The sequence below is a fragment of the Ambystoma mexicanum genome, chromosome 11 (genome assembly GCF_040938575.1).
Source record: "Ambystoma mexicanum isolate Mex_15411 chromosome 11, UKY_AmexF1_1, whole genome shotgun sequence".
Lineage (NCBI taxonomy): Eukaryota > Metazoa > Chordata > Amphibia > Caudata > Ambystomatidae > Ambystoma > Ambystoma mexicanum.
This window is the reverse complement of record NC_090934.1, coordinates 1,239,556,704-1,239,577,159: the sequence shown is the minus strand read 5'-3', so window position 1 is coordinate 1,239,577,159 and position 20,456 is coordinate 1,239,556,704. Positions and strand designations below refer to the sequence as shown.

At 45.5% G+C, this 20,456-nt stretch overlaps 1 protein-coding gene across 2 annotated transcripts in view; it reads left to right on the top strand.

Moving 5' to 3' along the window:
* Nucleotides 1-20,456, top strand: part of BBS4 (Bardet-Biedl syndrome 4) — a 614,420-nt gene that overhangs the window by 494,554 nt on the left and 99,410 nt on the right. For both annotated transcript variants that reach the window (XM_069624617.1, XM_069624616.1), the window contains exon 14: nucleotides 18,091-18,232. In XM_069624617.1, coding sequence (XP_069480718.1) covers nucleotides 18,091-18,232 — 142 coding nt within the window. The remainder of the gene's footprint in view (nucleotides 1-18,090; nucleotides 18,233-20,456) is intronic.

The window sequence follows — 20,456 nt, the reverse complement described above, 5'->3', positions numbered from 1 at the left end:
GTCTCAATGTCATATGGAATATCCCAGTAAGATGTCTTCTCGAAGGTCAGAACAGGAGTTGAATTTCCCTTTTCTTTATACAGTTTACTGAAGTGGGAAATCAAGACTTCACCCGGCACATTTTTTATTTGTGAGGGCTCTACTTTCCCTGCCGATTAGTTTTTAAGTGTCCAAAAGTCTCTTGCTTGTCTCCCATATACTATTTTTAGCTTGGACTCAGAGTCCAGCTCATAAAGTTTGTGTCTATGAGCACAAAGCCATCTTTTGTAAGTCCTTACTGCTGTTTTTGCTACAAGGATGTCTTCTTGTTTCTTTGTTCGGTCTGCTCTTCGATGCTTCCGCCTATTAACTTCCTTTGTTCCACAACCATTGCGTCAAAGGAGTGCGTTGTTGTTGATTGGCTTTTAGCTCCCCCTCGATTTGTGGTAGAGAAGCAAGTCTGTAAGGGAGAATAGTCCACTGTAACAATCGTATCAGATGCTTCCATCTCCGTGTGTGGTTTGAAAAGTTTTTCCGTGAGGTGCTAGATTGCCTTTTTTGACATGCTCAATTTTGTTTGTCCGTTAAAATCGTCTACCGGTTGTGCCCATGTGAGGCCCGGACACTGGGATTCTGCCTCCCATGACATTTCTAGCAATTCATGGTCTCTATGAGTCATTGTGACTACTCTGAAAGTTTGTACAGCCGGGTGACAAGTTCCAGAGACAAAAATGTAATCCAATACTGCCTTTTCCCCCTCGTTTGTCCAAGTCATACGAGGGGGAATATCCTGTGCCATATTGCCATTTAGAAGATACATATCTGTCTACCATTAAGGCGTTCCGTGTCTTGCCTCTTGCGGCTGAGGGGTTTTGGTTAAAACCCTTGTCCGAATGTGCCCATCCCTGTCACACAGGTTTTGTGTTCAAGTCTCTGCACAAGAGGACGCTTGGGGCTTCTTGTTCAATATATGCATCATCAATGATTGATTCCATCAGGTTCAGGAACGTTTTGTTCATGATTGCCGATGGGTTCCAATATAAATTTGATTGCAAATTGCGATGTCATGGGTGTGGTTGCCACACCCTGTGTGGGTGACCATTCGGCGATGATTTCCTGTGCAAAGAGATTTGAGAACACCAGTTGGGCTCGCTTCAGACCACCTCCTCAATTAACTGCTGTCAAGAGTCCTGAAGACTGTCTTTACTTTTCTCCCCTGGCTACTGGGCTCAGAAATACTTTGAATCCGTCCAAGGATGGTTTTTGACAGAGCGAGGTCTTTTGTAAACATAGTAGATCGTAGTAGATCGTATTCTCCCAAATTAACATTGCTCTTGGCTATGAGGTGTTTGAAGCTTCTCGTGTTCCATTAGGCCATCTTTGGTTGTCTAAGGGGAGTCCCTCCTGGCAGCTATGAGCTCTTCTTAGATGCCAAGACCCCTGATAACCATGACCATGAATACCTGTCAAGGGGGTTAGCCACCTTTGTCGTCTGGGCCAAAACCTCTCTTTTTGACTCCAGAGTGTTTTTAGCCTGGATGGTAATGCTAAAGTTCATCAGCTCTAAGCCCAAATGATCTGTGCATATAGATTCTTCCCTGTAGTAAGTTGGCCCTTTGGGCAGAGCTCGTCCAGCAGGTATGTCTGTGTCCGGTTTGCTTTCATAGGGTTGTTTTCCCTCATCTTGTTGTTTACTCTGGCCTACCCTCGGGAGCTGGACCTTCACAGCAGACTGCCTTCAAGTTAGTGCCTTAGCCGTCCTGTTTTGCCAGTCGATGTATGCCTTCAACGTAGGATCTTTCCCCGTAGCATATTCTGCCCTGGTGATGTCAAACCCCAGCATTAGAAAACTTTCAGCTGCATCCAGTAACATACCCTTGACTACTGGTGAGGGAATATGAAGGTAGATGTTATCAGCCAGTGTCTCGTCTACAAATTCTATGATCTTCAAATCAGAAGATGAAACTTGGCGTAGGTTTGGGATACAGCGCAGTAAACCCATCACACTCTTTCTGTTCATTATTAGAGTGTTGTTGTGGTCTACAATTCTTTCCCACTTCATTGAGCAAGTAGATTTTGCCAGGTTAGGACCTGTTTGAGAGCAGGGTGCCCTCCCACTTGGTCTCCCCTTACCCATCCATTCTGGTTTAGCCGGTATGGTCTCGATAAGACCGTTTGTGGGATTGTGCGGTCGTCCCCCTGCAGAGCGACTCTGCTTTCCCATGTTGTCCTGCTCGGACTGCTGTAAATTCAAGCCCAGTTAATTCATGAATGTGATAGTGGGCCTTGGGTATGCATCCATACATCATTTAAACCATCTAAAGTGTTTTGGCCACCTCCAGAGTTGTTGTTCCCAACCTGCAAATCGACAAGGTGACAATTCAGGGCCGTTTTCTTCCTTCTCTCCTCCAGGGTAAGGAATTGTGGGGGATTTGCCTCTACGGCCACATTTACCTTTACTTTGGGAAGGGGTGCTGGCTGAGTTGAGCTAGAGTTTTCCCGAGGAGGTCAGGGGTTCTGCTCAACCCACCTTCTTCCAACAAGTATACGGACAGATTCATAAGATCGTTTTACGCCAACTCAAAGACTTCTTTGTAAATTGAATCCGAGACTGAGATATCATCTGCTTTTTCTATGACCAGCAATAAGAGGGTATGTTGCTTGGGTTGGGAGGGTATCTAACCTGCCCTTGCTCTGAGGGCCCAGGATTTCATGTTCTTGAGGCGTCTCGTTGTACTCTCGGCCTTTGAGGACGATAAAGCGGTTTTAGTGATTGTATCAGAAGGCTCTGTTGAATTACTTTGGTCTTCTTCTTTTTTTGGCTTGAAGATACCAAATTCTTTGCTTTTACTGCTAGCCAATTTTTTCCCTCGCCGGTCGGGTCCATGATGGTTTCGGAGCTGAGGGGTTCCTCTTCCACCGTAATCGATGCAGGGACTCTCCCCACCAAGGTGTTCTCCGAAACTGTGTATATGGTATCCCCCAGCACTTCACCAGCCCCTTGCTTTTTAGCCACTTCAAAGGACCCCAACACTGTCTCTACGTCCTATTCTGAGGTAGCCCTTCCGAAAGATCTACAGAATGTACTGGTCGAGTCATGTCTGATTTGGGGTTTCCTACCTCCTTCTTGTTCCGTGTTTCCAAGCCGGTTACAAACCCTTCTACAAATGTCAGTTTGGTGTGAACCATTGCCAACATGGTAGTGTGATCCTTCAAGGTGTCGTTTAATGACTTGTACAGTTTGGTAAATGGTACCATTACAATAGTTATGGATGACATTATTGTTAACAGGTCTGGCTTTACGGGTTGAGGTCGCTGGTGAACTGCAGATGTTCTAGTGTGCTCCTCCCTTGTCTTCTTGTTGCTAGTTCTGGTGCGGACTGTGAGGATGTTGACGTGTTTGATGGATTCCTTGTAAGAGCGGGGTCAGGTGCTCCAACTCGTGATTAAGCACTTGGAGTCTCCCTGAAGGCCCCCCGCTCAAGATCTGATCCCTCACCTTCCGTTGAAACCATGTGCTCATATAAGGTTTGGGCCGACTGTTACTTGGATCCAGAACTTTGGTTTATTGGCCCCAAGGTTCGGGCTGGCCCCGGCTTGTAGCTTTTTGAACTGTTAATAGCCAACTGACATTTTAGGGGCCTGTTGTCTGAAAGTGCCCATGTGCGTTGTAAGTGCTCTGTCTGCCAGCTTTTATTCTAGGCAGCCCCCTTTTCGGGACTTTGATGGGGTTGCAGAATCTGGAAGCCGATTTCCAACTGGCACAGAGCCCAGCCGACTCCCCACTCCGGTTTTGAATGTGTTCCGTTCTATTGCCCAGAGTGTCAGGCGTGAATTCTCTGCCTCCATCCAGAATTTCTGCGTCAGATAGCCTGTTATCTCAAGAATGTTTTTTCTCGTTGCCAATTTTGGCTTTAGTTAAAAAAATGTTAGTTTTGAGGCCAGGGGTGGTCCTCAACCGCTGCTGATTTTATTTGACCTTAAAGGCATGAAGGATGAAACCTCAAGGGCCCTTACTGTTTTTGACAGGGCTGCTGAGGCAATTTTTCCCCAGTAATGCAGCAGAACCTTCCCATGCAGCCATTACTCCAGGCACCACCGTCATAGAGTTTGGTAGGTGGGAGGAAGTCACCTCAATTTCCACAGGTTCTTCCTCCCTTGATACATTCCCTCCAGGTCTGGGATTCGAACGTGCGTCGCATCCAGGAGAATCTGCTTTAGCCAACAAGGAGTTATTTGTGGGATCCAAAGGCAACAGCGGTGCCTCTGCCTTTGAAGTAGCAAGTGAGGCCTCCGCTGATAGTCTGTTTAGAGATGTTGGGTTGTGGACTTGTGCTGTTATGGTCAATATCTTCTTTTGAGCAAGTGATTATAAATAGGCCGATGGGGGTTCGTCCAGCGTTCTCAGGTTCCCTTGCTGTTACGAGGAGGTGGGTTTAAGGGCTAAATCGTTAGTTCGTTCAAAACCGAAATCCCTTGCCAGTGATTCATTGTTGACCCCAGGGCTACCTGGGGGATTGTTTCCCAGTACTACGCCCACTTTTTCTTCCGGTATTTCATATAGGCACAAATGGCTCCTCGCACCGAAACTTGCAGCCCCTCCTCCATGGGGACTCCTCACTCCCTCCTTGTCCCAAGACAGGCAGGGCTTTCGTAACTAGCATAGCACCTACTTCAGCCTATGCCTTAATCAACGCTGGAGAACGCCAAGCCGTTGGGTAGTAAATTAAGGGTGGGGGAGCGGGTTGTAGTGCTGGTAGGTCAGGTTTGGGAGAAAGTGTAGCCTCCACTGATGAGGATCGGTCTTGCTATGACAATGGTTCAGTGTGAGATGGTTCACATCCTCGGTCGTCACTTCTATCTGTGCAATCAAGGTCTGAAGCAAGTGAAATGTTTAATGATACTGTTTTTACTTTGCACTTACCAGCAGGTTTTGTAGTAATAGGCACTTTTCAAAAGTCATGCAGGCTGAGGGACCAGGTCTAGAACTCCTCGCGGCCTGGCGCTTCTCAGGATCCGGGTCTCGTCCATCCCAGGAAACCTTCCTCTGCCTTCCTCCGGCTGACTGCAGTGCACCTGAACTCATTGCCAAACTCTGCACCCGAAAGGCGGTTCATATAGGATTCTTAAAGGTTCAGCGGTCCAGGAAAAGCAAAGCAAAGACCTTGTTCACAGCATACACAGTGTACTTTCATGTGCCTATCCATCACAAGCACACAAAGTGCCTGAGTTTCACAGTTGGTGGTTCTCATCATCAGTTTCGAGTTTTGCCATTCAGGTTGACCTCCGGCCCAAGGGTTTTCACCAAGCTGATGGCGGTGGTGGCAACGAGTCTCAGGAGAGGGGGGGGCTCATGTCTACCCCTACCTGGATGATTGGCTGATCAGGGCACATTCTCCCGAACAGGCCATGGAATATATCATCATAACCTGCCACTCTCTCCATAGACTGGAATTCTCCCTCAATTATAAGCATCCCATGATGATACCATCTCAAAGACTCCAGTTTATCAGAGCAGTCCTGGATGCATCCTTGTGAAAAGTCTTGCAGAGCTCAACACATTCTGCAGATGGTCACCAAATTCCAGAGTGCCCAGAGTCTTCCGTCCTTCGGTTTTCAGAGGTTGCTCGACTACATGGCATCCTTCATTTTCCTGGTGCCAGAGGCTCGCCTGAGAATGAGATCCCTCCAGTGGGCTGTCAGGACACAGTGGTCTCAATTCTCGGGCAGGATGACAGAACCCCTTCAGGTCCCAAACAGAGTCACACAGGATCTCCTGTGGTGGGCTTGCGAGGACAACATTCTGAAGGAAGAACCTTTTTGGCAAACATAGCCGGAGAGAACAGTAGTTACGGACGCTTAACTTATGGGGTGGGGAGCCAACGCTAACGATCTGACAATCCGTGATCGTTGGTCTCCATCGGGGTCCAAACTACATATCAACCTTTTGGAGCTGAGGAAAATCAGACTAGCGCTGGAGGCCTTTCTGCCCTCTGTATGGGGACAGAATGTCCTGGTAATGATGGACAACACGTTGGCCATGTACTACCTCAACAAGAGAGGAGATGCAGGGTCACTACCACTGTGCAGAGAAGCAATGCAGCTCTGGTTCTGGGCAATTCAAGAAGGAATCTCCATGTCGGCAGTTCACCTAGCCGAATAGGAGAACACAGCGACGGATGCTCTGAGCAGACAGAGCAGAGTCTCCCACGAGTGGCAACTAGCTCAAAAAGTCCTTCAAGAGATCTTCACCCTTTGGGGGAACCCCACAAGTGGATCTGTTTGCGACTAGGGTCAACCGGAAGTGCAAACTGTTCTACTCCAGGGAATTTCCCCCAAGAGGAGCTCTAGGAGACGCGTTCATAGTGGACTGGGAGTTTCCACTCCTGTATGCGTTTCTGCAGTCCCCGTCATTGCTCACGTGATCACAAGGTTCGGGAAATCCATGATCCGATTAGTCTAGGGAGGATAACTTAGGGCAACATGCTCGCCTTCGAAGCAAGACGACATGGAGCAATACAGGTTCGAACCCCAGCTCCGCTCTTAGAAACCTCTGGGTATTAAGCGCGTTATAAATAACCTATCATATCATATCCTAATTAACCCGGATTGGGCCTGGAGGACGTGGTACCCTGACTTTCTGGACATGTATATCTGCCCTCCAATGCGTCTTCCACAAAGAGAGTCTTGCAAGAGGAGGGCCGGGTACTCCATCCAGAGGTCAAGACACTCAACCTTCACACATGGTTTCTGAGAGGTTGAGATGTAAGGATTGGGACCTCACGGAAGACGTAATGGAGATTTTGCTTTTGGCCAGAAGGCCAGCAACTAAATCCTTGTACCGCTGCCATTGGAACAAATTCTGCAGCTGGTGCAGGGAAAAAGATGTGTCCCGTTTTCAGTGCAATACACCTAAGGTGCTGTCCTTTTTACTACATTCCGTAAATCTGGGGCTCCAGATTGGGACCATTAAAGGATACTTGGCGGTGCTTTCAATTTTCAAGCGCATGTCAGAAGAGGTATCCTACTTCAAGATGCCAATAATCATACAATTTCTAAAGCGACTCACTAACATGTTCCCGCTTACACCTTTTCCAAGTACCAATTTAGGACCTTAATCTTGTATTGAAATGTCTGATGTGTCCCTTCTTTGAGCCACTCCATTCATGTCCACTAAGTCTACTAACTTTTGAAACCATTCTGTTAGTCGCATTGACATCAGCCCCCCAGGGTGAGTGAATTGCAAGCCTTATCTAGAATGCCTCCATTTACTATTTCTTACAAGGACAATACCTAGGGTTAAACCTTCTTTTTTGCCAAAAATGTTATCAGATTTACACGTATCTAAGAAAATGATGCTACCTGCATTCTATGCGCCTCCTCATCCTGGGAAGGAAGAGGAAAGGCTACAAAGGCTCGACCCCCAGAAGCGCTTTGAGCTTTTATGTTTCACAAATGGCAGAAATACGTCAACATGATCAGCTTTTCATTGGGTACACTGGACACAAACAAGGGTCTTCCAGTTACAAAACAAACTTTGGATCATTCTTGCTATTACAAAATGCTACAGATTGTCCAGGAAAGATTCCCATGAAAGCCTGAGAGCTCATTCCACAAGGGGCAGGGCAACATCTTCTGCTCTGGAAAGAGGGGTGCCTATAAAAGACATTTGTGCGTCAGCCACTTGGTCTGCCTTTCACACATTTACTAAACATTACTGTCTGGATTCATCCTCTAGCCAGGAAGGATGATTTGGGAAAGCTGTTATACATTCAATTGATGACAAATCTTCAGTCTGAAAATTCTTACTCCCTCCTCCAAGACCTTACAATGCTTTGGGAGTTTATCAAAAGATGAGGAATTTGTGGGAGGACACAATACATTCGAAGATCAAGTTACTTATCCCTGCTTACGGTCTTTCAACTGGATGTTCCTCCCATGTACTCCTCATCGCCTCTATAAACCTACCCTGCTGTAGAATTTCCCGGCGTTACACTTTAAACTCTTTCAAAGTCTGGTACTGTGTTGGACTCACTAACGTGGGTATTTCTGCCAGAGGAAGGCGTATAAACGGAACTGAAGCCAACGGGCACTGCACGTGCCATATATACCGACAATGACGTCGACTCCCTTGAGGGACATTGTGTCGATTGCATTGACGCACATCGCCCTCTGCTGAAGCCTTTTTTTCCCTGAAGCAACTTAAGCTGAAAGATAATATCAAAAGATGAGGAATACGTGGGAGGAACATCCAGTCGAAAGAACGTTACCAGGGTTAAGTAACTTGTTATTCTCAACAGCATCTCTGATACAAATCCTCTGGAGTGACCACCTCATTATACCGTTCATGATCCAACCGCCAACAAGGATTCCTGACAACCTCCCAAAAACAATTGATTTCTGAAAAGAAACTGAAGAGCCATTAATAGTGTGGACCACAGCACGAGACTGGAAGCTGCAAAACCAGCAATTACCACCCTTGACTCAGCCAGCATAGAATAACAGACACAATCCAAAAATGGATTACGAAAACACTAGATGACATTGCACCTGAAAAATCTTTCACCCCCTCACTAAAGAAAACAATGACAAGGTGGTTTATGCCACATCTCAAAGCACTGAAAAAACCTGACCAGAAACTGGAATAAGAATGGAGGAAAACTATGACTAACACAAAAGAAACACATAGCAGTGACAGATTCCATTATACAAAGCCGAAATACTCAAAGCAAAAAAGGCAAACTACAACGAATGGATCACAAAATCAAGCAACACCCAGAAAGAAATGTTCAACATCATACACAAAATAAGAAACCCACCCACGCGCAACAACACACCAACCCCTATGCAAAAACTATGTGATAACCTTGCAGACCACTTCAAAAATAACATTACCAGCTTCCAGGGAATCGTAGAAAGCAAGCCAAAAAGAACCACTGACTACCTCAACCAGTCAACACCAGAACCAACGACTACACTAAACCACCTACCGATGATCTTGTCTGATAAATTCCATAGCCTGGTGAGCAAAAGCAACAGAGCGGGCTCTCCAGAAGACCCATGACCACCAACGTCTACAAGATCATTCTCACACAGAGAACACACTCAGAACATTACTGCAACCTCTTTAACCACTCACTAGCAACAGGAGCCGTGCCACGAGCTTTAAAATCAGCCTACATCAAGCCACTCCTCAAAGATACTTCAGGAAACATGGAAGACCTAACCAACTACAGACCAATTTCAAATATCCCCTACCCGGCGAAACTACTTGAAAGCTAGATTTATGAACTCATCTTGGAATATGTAGAAAACAACTGGCTGTTGGATCAGGCACAAGTAGGCTTCAAACCCATGAGAGGAATGGAAAATGCACTACTATCTTCTATATGGGTCGATCTAAAGACCAACGTAGTACCAACGTCAACTCAGCACTAATACTACTCAATCTCTCAGTAGCCTTCGACACACTCAACCAAGATCCACTCATCAAAAGACTAGAAAATATTGGTATCAGCAACAAAACTGTCCTCTGGCTAAAATCCTTCTTGACAGAAAGAACAAACAACCTGGCTAGCACCATTGAAGTCAACACCTCGGAAAACAACATACAGAGGGCCACAGGGCTCATCGCTATCCCTGTTGCTCTTCAACATATACATGACCCCCGATCAACCTCATAAAAAAAAATGGCCTCACTTGTTATAACTACACAGATGACACTCAAATCATCTATAAAATCAACGCCAGCTAACAACAAAACCCAACACTCGCTGACTGCCTCACTGTACTAAACCATTGGTTGAGCACCAACAACCTTAAACTAAACCTGGACAAAATAGAAATCATGATTGCACCCAACAATCACCTTCCATGGCCCACCGAGCTAGGGAACCAGCCAGAACCACCCAAAGTGGTAAAAAAATCTTGGAATCCTAATGGATAACTAACTAACAATAGAACCATACGTCAACGCAGTAGTTAAGAAATGCTTCTTTCACCTACACAGAGTCAAGAAGATACTTCCTTACCTCTCCACACACAGAACACTCGCTGTCATCTCTCTCGTCGTATCAGGAATAGACTATGCCAATAGCATCTACCTCGCAATGCCAGCATACCTCATGAGTAAGCTACAATGAATACAGAACGTGGCTGCAAGATCACTCCTTAGACTAACTAGGAGAGAGCATATCACCCCAGCACTAAGAACACTGAATTGGCAACCAGTCAAAAAACAAATCTTGTTCAAAACTCTCTGTATAACACACACAGTGATCGGCGGCCAAAGAGTGGAATTCATACAGGAAAAAATCACCATCTACAAACCAACTTGATCACTAAGATCCAGCAATGACATCTGCCTCGAACCAAAACAATATGCAAAACAAAAATTTGGAGGATCGGCATTCTCTTGCATAGCAGTGAGTTTATGGCACTCACTCCCAAAGGAAATACGAACAGCAGAAGGAAACTTTTAAAAACAAGGCTCTTTAATGCACCAAGCTGACAAACTCACCAGAAAGAAAAAAAAACACCACTGCAACGCAAGAAAACACTACCAAACTGGACCACCCAAAGAAATGTCTGATACTAAACAAATAAAAATAAGCAGAATGGTTAACCCTGTGCAAAACAACCGAGACAACCCCCGACTATCCCTGCTAATAACTCTCTAACACTCTGCATACCCACCACCCAACCCAGAGCTTCACCACAAAACTCCCAGGCTACAGGCACTCTACCAACTCTGCACAAAACCCATCCCGCACATAAAAACACCTGCGTACAACCGACACACAAAACATCACAAAATGCCTATCAACTATAACCATACCAGCACACAGTGACTTTTTTTCTGAACTGAAGCTACAAACAGCACATAAAGGCTCTTTTGGACTTGTCCCTTCTCAACCCTACTAACCATCCCAAATCCTTTCCAGATCCACCTGGAGACCATGAAAAATGGCAGCGGTGCATGGTGTAATTAAGAATAACATAACTTAAAGAGAAAAGGGCCTTGTTACAAGTACAGTGCTTTGGTAAAAACAGCAGTAATTTTGTTACTGCTGCATTACACACTGCCACAGTATGAGTTTGTTGGGAAGGCAGAGGATAGACCTCAGCAAAATGCTGGAGGTAAATCCTCCACCTTACCACCAAAAATCGGCGGAATTACTGCGAGCGGAATTACCACCAACGGTAATGCCATGAAAATCCACATAGAATCCTATAGACTACAAAAATGGTGACTTACATCACCCTACTAGCACTTGTAATCCTGCAGTAAAACTGTGGGATCAAGTGGCAGTAGCAGTGATTGAGTTTGGCTGTATTTGGGCAGATTTAACGCCAAAGTACTTCCAAACTCGTAATGAGGCCCATAGTTTCTTAGCACTGATAATGTTATGGACTAATCAGTCCCCTCATAAACATGAGCACAAAGTAAGGAAAGTTAAGCTGTAGGCTTTACGTACGTCCACAAAGTCAGGTCATGAGTTTAAAGAAAGCAAAAAGTAATGGTGTCCCATAAAGGTTAACATGAAGAAAGCTGCAAAAAGAAAATGTTTCCTACCACCCGCAATGCTGGAGCTTTCCCCAGGAAAGCGCTTACATTATATGGTAAATCGGACACTGAGAGGGCAGCTAAAAGGCCAAATTACAAGATGCCTTACTCTAGCCAGAGCCATCATCGGCAGCAAACTTTACTACTGCAATGCCATCCTTGCAGGAAGCTCTTCTAAAAACCTAAATAAACTTCAGCTGACCCAGAACAACGTCCTCAGAGCAGTGTGGGACCTCAAACGATCAGATCTGATCTCCCTAATGAGAAGTGAAGCTCATTGGCTTCCAATTAAGGCTTGCATCAAATTCAAAATCTTATCCATCACTCATCGATGCCTCCACAACACTGCCATTCATTACCTCACCCCCGCATCACCAAAAAATCCAGCCTAAACAGCTTGCACTCCTCCACCTCAGAAACCACCCCCAGATTCTCCAGAAAAAGAGCAAGGGGATCAAGCTTCACTGTCATCGCTCCCACATTGTGGAACGCCCTCCCACCTTCCATCAAAGATGAACCCTCCTACCTGAACCTATGCAAACAAATCAAAACTGCTCTCTTCAACAAATATGCATGAATCTGTGTACCTCCCGTAACTTATCACTACCATGCCATGTAACCACGTCATGTATATATAATCTGTATATTGAATCTCTAGCGCAGTGTCACCTCTGTGTCTTGGGAGCAAACAACAAATTAATTACATAAATAAACAGGTGAAGATCTCATGGCATGGCTATTTTAGAGTAAATGGTATTCTAAAAGACATTAAGCAATAAAATGCAAACGTTCACAAGACAATTAAAAGAATCATAATGAGGCCCATAGTTTCTTAGCTAGAAAAAGATCAGCTGCCACCAGCTGTCCTGGTCACATCATGTAAGTAACCACCAAGTTACGAAAAACAAAGTTATAGGGACACAAAGTATCTTTACCGCTCTTTACTGTAAGGTGAAGAATACAGTGGTATAAAAACGTATTCCATAATGGCGAAAGGAGTTCTCCTGCACTGATAGCCATAGGGACTGATCAGTGTCCCCAAAACAAATGAGCTTAGCAAGGCGAGTGAACTAAAAAGGCTCCACTTGTCTTCAATAGCTGAGACAGGCACAAAACAAAAGCAAAAACGTCGGTGCTTCCATAGATGTCTATGGAGGGAAAGCAGCAAAAAGAAAATCTTACCTAACAAGTACCCAATGAGTGAAACTGTCCTGAATCTGCAAACTTTGCAGTGGGTAGCACACATTGGGATGATAGTTTTATCACTGCACTCATTACTACCTTGCTGTATGATGGTGGCAGTCTGAAGGGAAGAACAAAAGATGACCATTGCAAAGGACTATGATTACAGAAAAGGACTGTAGCCGCCTTTGCTACCCAACACCTTTAACTATTCCACATATTTACACTTATCAGGGCAATTACAGCCAGTCCCCCACCCTCTAATTATGGAATTTCCTTTCCTCCTGGCCAATTCAACAGCAAAACATTCAATAATTGATCGCAACATGGCATATGTGCACACACCAGCTCCGCCCCTTTAATATTGCTCCCTAATCTTTTCCTCTGCTCAAGGTCATATGTTGATTCTTGCATTGCTTGCGATTTGGTATTTTTTTCCCACATTCTTCAGGGGTCTTACTTCTGTCTTCCCACTCTTGTCCTGCTATTATGCACGAAGAAGTGTCCCTCTAGCCAATCCCAATTTTCAGGAGTTTTCCAAACTGTTAGGGAGAATTCTCTTATAAGGCTAATTTCCCAAACCTAGTGATTTGGGGTTTGTTTTTTTCTGCTGCTAAGAGTGAGACTCTTTTACTCCCACTCTTAGGCATGATTTGAGGTATGTCTTTGGCTTGTTATGGGCTATGGGGTCTCTTTTTACTCCATTGGGTATCATCTGTTTTTTGGTATGCGTGTTACACAGCACCCTCAGTGCAGTAACACAGGGGTGTCACAGTGACCCCCCCAAACATAGACTCCATACCCTGGGACTGACTACTGTGTCCCACGGCATGTAAAGTCACCATTGGCTTTACTAGTCCAAAATTGTGAACGGAACCAGTACAAAACATCATATTGTGGAAGTACTGGAAAGGGGTAATTCGATTGCCCCTGGGTCTGTTTTCAAGGGGGCACTGTCCAGTCCCCCCTTGTCGAGTTTCTGGTTGGTGGCAGTGGTTACCACGCAAAATATTCCACCGGAATATTCTCTATGGGATTTTCCCATTCATTTTAAACGCACCACTTTTTGGTGCAATGTTAAAGATACCGCTGGTTTATTTATTTAATATTAAATCACCGGTTGGGTCTTTTTGCCAGAACTCAATTCTAAAATGGCGTTTGTGTCCGTCTCTGTAACTCTGACCAAGGTCGAGCCCTTTGTTCCACTTTTTGGCGGGTTTCTCCACAGAAGCCCTCCAAATGGTACCACTCTGTTTGGGTTCCACAGGAAGGGTGGAGGGGGGAATTGGCACCCTGGACTGGGTTTTGCTGCATAAAAGCAGGGCCTTTGGGACTGGAACTTCATAAGTCGCCACAGGTCCTAAGAATCCAAAGAGGGACGAAGCTGAGCCATCTGCAACAACGACACCACCGGTGAAACCCTGCTGCAGCTACCTCACCACTTTCCCGACGACAAGAGAAGATCTTCTGCTGGACGAGTCTTCTTCCTCTGAGCTGGTGGGACCAACCAGTTCACCCTTTTCGCCTTCCAAAGACGGCCCTTGGTCGAATCGCCCGTGCCAAGCACCCCGACGGCCGGATAGCCCAGCTCGCCACTTTTGACCGCAAATAAAAGGACCGCACCTTTTAATCGGGAACTCCGCGGCTGGTTTCATCCCTGTGCAGTCCAACGACTTCACGTTTCCTCCTCGACGAGATCTTCTCTTCCCCTGGTCGGAACCACGAACTTCAACCACTGCCAGGAGCCCCCGCTGGAGCTTCCTTTCCCTTTAAGGTACTGTGTCCTGCCTGGCCTCCCTTTCTACAGATTGCTAGAGGTGACCCTTAAATCCTTGCCTTCTAAACTGGGTTGGCCCCAGGCCTTCTAACTATATCTTTTGAATCACCCCAACCTCGTTTGAACAATCTGCAAAGACTTTTAGTGCACTTTAAACCGTGTGATCCCGGGCACATTTCGCTTTGCTCCATTTAAAGTGGGCCTGGCCTCTGAACTTTGGCTCTACAGTATAATCTGCCTTTCTCCACTTGCTCTGAATTCTTAAGTGTTGGGAACTGTTTTATTTCTATGCCCTGTCTTTTTCCCTCCCTTTAACTACATCATCAGAGTGCCATCTTGGTTAAGCGCTCAACTCTGTTCTAACAAATAGCAGTGTTTTAACCTAGACTTGTTTGATAATCATTAAGGGAGGTGTGTATACTTTTACCTGACTGTGTTTTAACTTGCTTTTGATTGAGAGTGTTAGTATATGACTTAAAGTGTGTTTTTAATAAATGTTTATATACTTTTTATACAAAGCTCTGGTCAGTGTTTGTTTGCTCTACTGTGTTTCTGGCCCTATTGTGTATACTCTACATACTGCCCTACTCTTCTTGAGAGAGGTCTGACTGCTCAGCCACAGCTACCAGGTAAATCTGGGCGGTGCAGACTGCTACCAATTGGGTTTACTGCTTACTCCTGTAGTCTTAATCTTTTTGCAGTGTTCCCCAAGGGAACTGCCAGGATTCTGCCTAACACAAACATACTGTAGTCAGTGCTGTGAACCGAAGCACTTTGCTGGACTGCGCTTTTTGCAGCACTTTCCTTTAAATCTCTGAACAACAAGTTCCTACTGTGTCGTTTCATCAAAGGACTTTGCATACTAAAAACAATCCGGGAGTTTGTGACAAAGAAGCAACATAGACTATTTCTGTCTCAGGTAAGTAGTCCTTTATTTTCATATGTAACTCAGCTGGGGCCCTAAATATTGAGGAATGCCCATTGTGCCATGTGTCAGTCAGTACCGACACTGCCACTCAAACTCAGTCTGAAATTTGTCATAGCTAATATTGGGGTACCTTGCTCTCGGCTTCTAATTTGCCAGTCTCAGGATGCAGGCACTTCTAGGCCAAACCTACCAGACATGCCTTCTCTGACATGCATTTGGGGCCTAACTACATTGAGACTGCTTTGAGTTGGCTGCTGGTCGCGTGACCAGGCCCTACCTCTCAGTTGCTCCACCTGCCCACATGCTTAATCAGTCCTCCTTAGGCGTCCTCAGCAAAACACCTGCACATACAAGGACCTCACCTTTTTGTGCCTGTTCGGGCCTGACAGGGCCAAGGGCCTGCCCTACTATCCTGCATTTCACCTAAAAACTAATCGCTACTTCTGCTACTCACCAAAAGACATCACCATGGCTTTCCTCCCTCCACAGCCCATCCCCACTCTCACTAGGGTTTGAATGGCCAAGTGCCCTGGGCAGCCCCGGCAAGCTACCCTAGAGAACCTCATCAATATTGGCCTTGCCACCATCCAACACCCATAGACCACATGCACACGCCCTCTCATGTTGATCATTGCTCGCTCAGCAGTTGCTCACGCTGCAGAGATTGCTGTCCTCCTCTTGTACAACAACCTTGATGCGCTGTTGATCACTGAAACATGGTTTACCCCATCGTCACCACATGTTTTCCAACTCGTCCTACCCCAAGGCTACTGCATCCAGCATGCCGACCGGCCAGGAAGGATAGGGGGCGGAGTGGCAATCATCCACATGAGCGATTGGCCATGCTCCATTATCTCCTCTCCCAGAACAAGCGCATTTGAATCAGTTCCCTCTATTGCACAAGGAATCGATTGCCTTCCACCTCATCTACTGTGACTCTTTCATTGCAGACATCTCGACTTAGTCTCCTCTGCCAAATTAGCACATTTAAATAATGTCTTTCTCTGTGATTTTAAACGCCCCTGAATCACCGGCTGACAACCCCACTCGAAGCATGCTTTTCACACTGACCGTTTCCATGGATCCTAAGGAAATTGTGCTATCCCCCACGCACAACAAAGGCAACACCCTATGCTTAGTCTTCACATCATCCCCTGCATCACCTGTGCAGACTCTATCCGACTTGAGACTGGTCTGACCATGCCGCCATCATATTATCAGTCACCCACTCGACTACGGCTCACAAATGTCGGGCTAAACTCTTCCTCACTCAACGCTTCTCATTCAAGACCTTCCTGGTCAATGAGCTAGAAGCAAACTTTGCAGACTTCCCCAACACAAGGAATGTTTCGGTTCTCCTGGAATCATTCAACAACTCTGCTATGAAACTGTTGGACACTCATGTCCCCCTAAAATCCAGCCGGCTATGACCAAACCATCCGCCCAATGGTACACCCCCGAGCTAGCCTCCAACACACGCTCAATCAGAGCCTTACAGAAACGGGGGCACAAAAATCATAACTCTGGAGACCTCACCAACCACATATCTCTGAGCGCAAACCATAGGATTCTGATTACCGAGGCCAAAGCTGCGTACTACTCCACCAACATTGTGGCACCCTCTAACAGGGGCCCAGAATCTCTACCCTTCGAAAAATCGAACCCTTCATTACGCCACAGGACTTCCGGAACCTAGTGCAGGCCCTCGTGGTCTCTCACATCAGTGGGGGAAATGCTCGTCTGACAGGGCTCCCAGCTGCTCACTTGGCTCCCCTAAAAGCAGTCCACCACGCTGCAGCACGTCTTATTATGGCAGCACAGAAATTTGACTGAATTACTCCATCCTATGCGGACTACATTGGCTTACACTCCAAGCCAGGATACTGTTCAAGACTGCAAGTATGCTCTTCAAAGCAGTCACGAGTAACACACCAGCGTACCTGGTGGCATATGCTCCTCGTGCAGCAAATCGACCAACCGGCTTGAATCACAACTCGTCTGCAGAGAGAGGACCCGCAAACAATCCTTCTGTTGTCATGCACCCACCCTCTGGAACTCGATCCTGGTGTCAGCTTGTAATTCCTCCACAATTCTCCAATTTTGCAGATCTCTAAAAACATGGCTCTTTAAACAACACCTGACCAAAGACTAATTCCAATGGATGCACATACCGACACACACACACATCTCACAGTACTGCGCCACTGTTAAGACACCAACCCAAATGCCGGCTACCCACACTCTGTACAGCGCTCCGCTGCTCTTAAGCTAGGTCGATGCTTTAAACAATAAAATAAATAAATAACGATGCCAAGTGTGGCAGGAAACCTTTTGGCTTTTCCAGTGCTTGTTCCATTTGTCTTGCTCCTTGATGCATTCCACTAAGGGAATCAATACCCATTTGGTACTTTTTGCATATAATAATATTAATAGTATATTACTTTCATAATGATGAACCTCGGAGTATGCTGCTTATGTACCCTTTATATAGGGGTACACATGCAGTAAAAGTGACAATGTTGAGATGTCTGCAACTGAAATGACATTTGATATCCTGTTGTAGCTTAGCTAGTGTGCTCATTATAGCTGAAACAGAGTTGTGCAGCTAACACAACTGGTATTTGTCACCCACAGTAGATTTTGTGGTCTCCCTTACAGGTGTCATCCGTTGGTGAATTTAAACTATGCTGTGCTTTTGTACAATCAAGGAGATAAGAAAGGAGCCTTAAGCCAGTACCAGGAGATGGAGCACAAGGTGAACACCCTTAAGGAGGGAAACAATGCAGAATTTGATCCTGAGGTAATCTTATTTAAAATGTTTCACCCCTACTATTCTATTGTGAATGTCTTCCAGCCCGGTTTCTACTGCATTGTGGATGAAGTAGAATTTTCAGAAAGCAGGCAAATTCCCTTTGGGCTAGGCATATTTATTTTGTTACTTGTTGCTCAAGTGTATATGTGCATATTTTGTATTGCCGTATATTGATTATTATTGTTAGCTAAAAAAGGTTTTACCAGATGATGTAGGAAGGAAACCCCTCGAATGTGAGCAACAGACAATGCCAATGAATCTGGGTTTATCTCATGCCTTTGGCCTACAGTCTGTGACACCACAGCATCCTTAGCGATGACCTGTGCTTTGAGTCTGACTTGTATACCAAGTCAAGTTTAAGGTTACCTGTAAATACTGCAGGTCCTCCGGGTAAGTTATACGTGAAAATACAAAAAATTGACCTAGGCAAATAAGGCTAGAGAAAGCTATTATGTATTCAATGGACAATTTTTATCTTGAGGAGTTTTTATTTTCACAAAGCATTTTCAATGCTGTTTGCTCGTAGAGCACATCAATTCATATGTATTCAACATCTTCTCATTCTTCTCACCATCCATACACTTTCTCGTTCCACGTAATAAATGATACATTTTTACAAAAAACAACAGTTGATTGCACCTGAACATAAAACAAGCACCTCGTTGTAAATTTGTGTTACACCTAAAACAATATTTTGTGTGTACTTCATAGAATAGCAATGTAGCTTATTCACAGGATCTACATATGTTTTGGTTGTACTATCATGACCTATTTCCAATTGGCCCAATGTTAATCGACTTTTAGGATCAAGGTAGACCTACGCTGTGGTCTAACCTAATGAAAATAGGTGAAAGATGTCTTCTGGAACAAATCTACAAAATCAAACCAACAGTGACATACCCTTACTCTCTAGCCTCTCATTTTATAGCGACACAGACTACTTGTGTGTATACACACAAATGTTTATACTAGTTGACACTTACCTCCAACCTTCAGTTATGGGGGGTAGTGTCATCAGAGGAACTTATCCTTCAGGCTTCTAATTTGCAAAGTCGCAGGGGCCTGAAACCAGACAAGTGAGAACACAGGCACAACATGAGTGCTGTTCACCTTATTTTTTTGTGATATTCGTCAATAGATCACCATTATTCCATGGTGTAAAGTTCACTTACTGGTTTAATATAGTGGAGTCGCCCAATAAACCAAGGTTCCTCTTTTCGTCCTACAGTTTAAATCCTTTGTAGTCTCCCAGAGTTAGTCATCTCAAAGTGGATCAATTCCAAACTGATCCCAGCTGGAGGGAAACACAGTGGAAAGCATAGAATCAACAAGCTGCTCCATCACCCAATCTACACAATGGACAACTAGCAAAGGACTCCTCTGTCCACACAAATGCAGAAACAAAGCGCTGTGGACTCACCTAGAATGGTGTCCCGGTTGGATGCCAGAAGGTTCCTTCTTTGGACGCTGTTACATGTATCGGGCGTCCATAGTTTTTTTTTCTCAGGTAGGTTCTAGTCAAGAAACATGAGAGCTTATTAGAACCTGCTTGGGCGGTGTTCAGAATAAGATCTACAATATGATGCTATTTGATAAAGGTCTGGATGCCTGTGTAAGATAAGCATCTTGGTGCATACAGAAGCTGTCAGCGACGTGCTGTAAAATGGTTGCCTGCGGCATAAACACACCAACCGGCTTCCTAATTTGGACTAAAGACAAATCCACCCTCCTACCCCAGAGTGACGGCTGCTGTGTCACAATCCTGGGTGGTGTGCATGCATACGTCTGCGGTGCTCGTGTAAAAGGGTGTCAACTTCCGGTGATTCCTTCGCCCCTTCCGATTCACTCCAATCCCCCTCCTCCTCACCTGTGAGTTCCGAATGTAGGGTTCCCCCGAACCGTTTCTTCCACAGCTCTTCTTTCCTCTTTCCTTTTTTTTGTGGAAAGGATCTGCCCCAAAGGGAAGCCACCCTGACTTCTGAATAGAAGATCTGGGGGGGGCCCCTCCTCCGGTTCAGACCAGCGGGGAAAAAGCCGTAGGCATAAAAAACCCCTAGGTGACGTTCTGAGATGAGATCGGCAGTAGGTGAGTCCTTGTCTGATAAGCCGGATGGAAGAGGCAGGCAGAGAATACGAGGGCTGGCGAACCTGAGATCAGAGCGCAAGAAATACTGAAGTGAGAAAGGGAGTGAAAATTGGAGGAGAGGGGGGA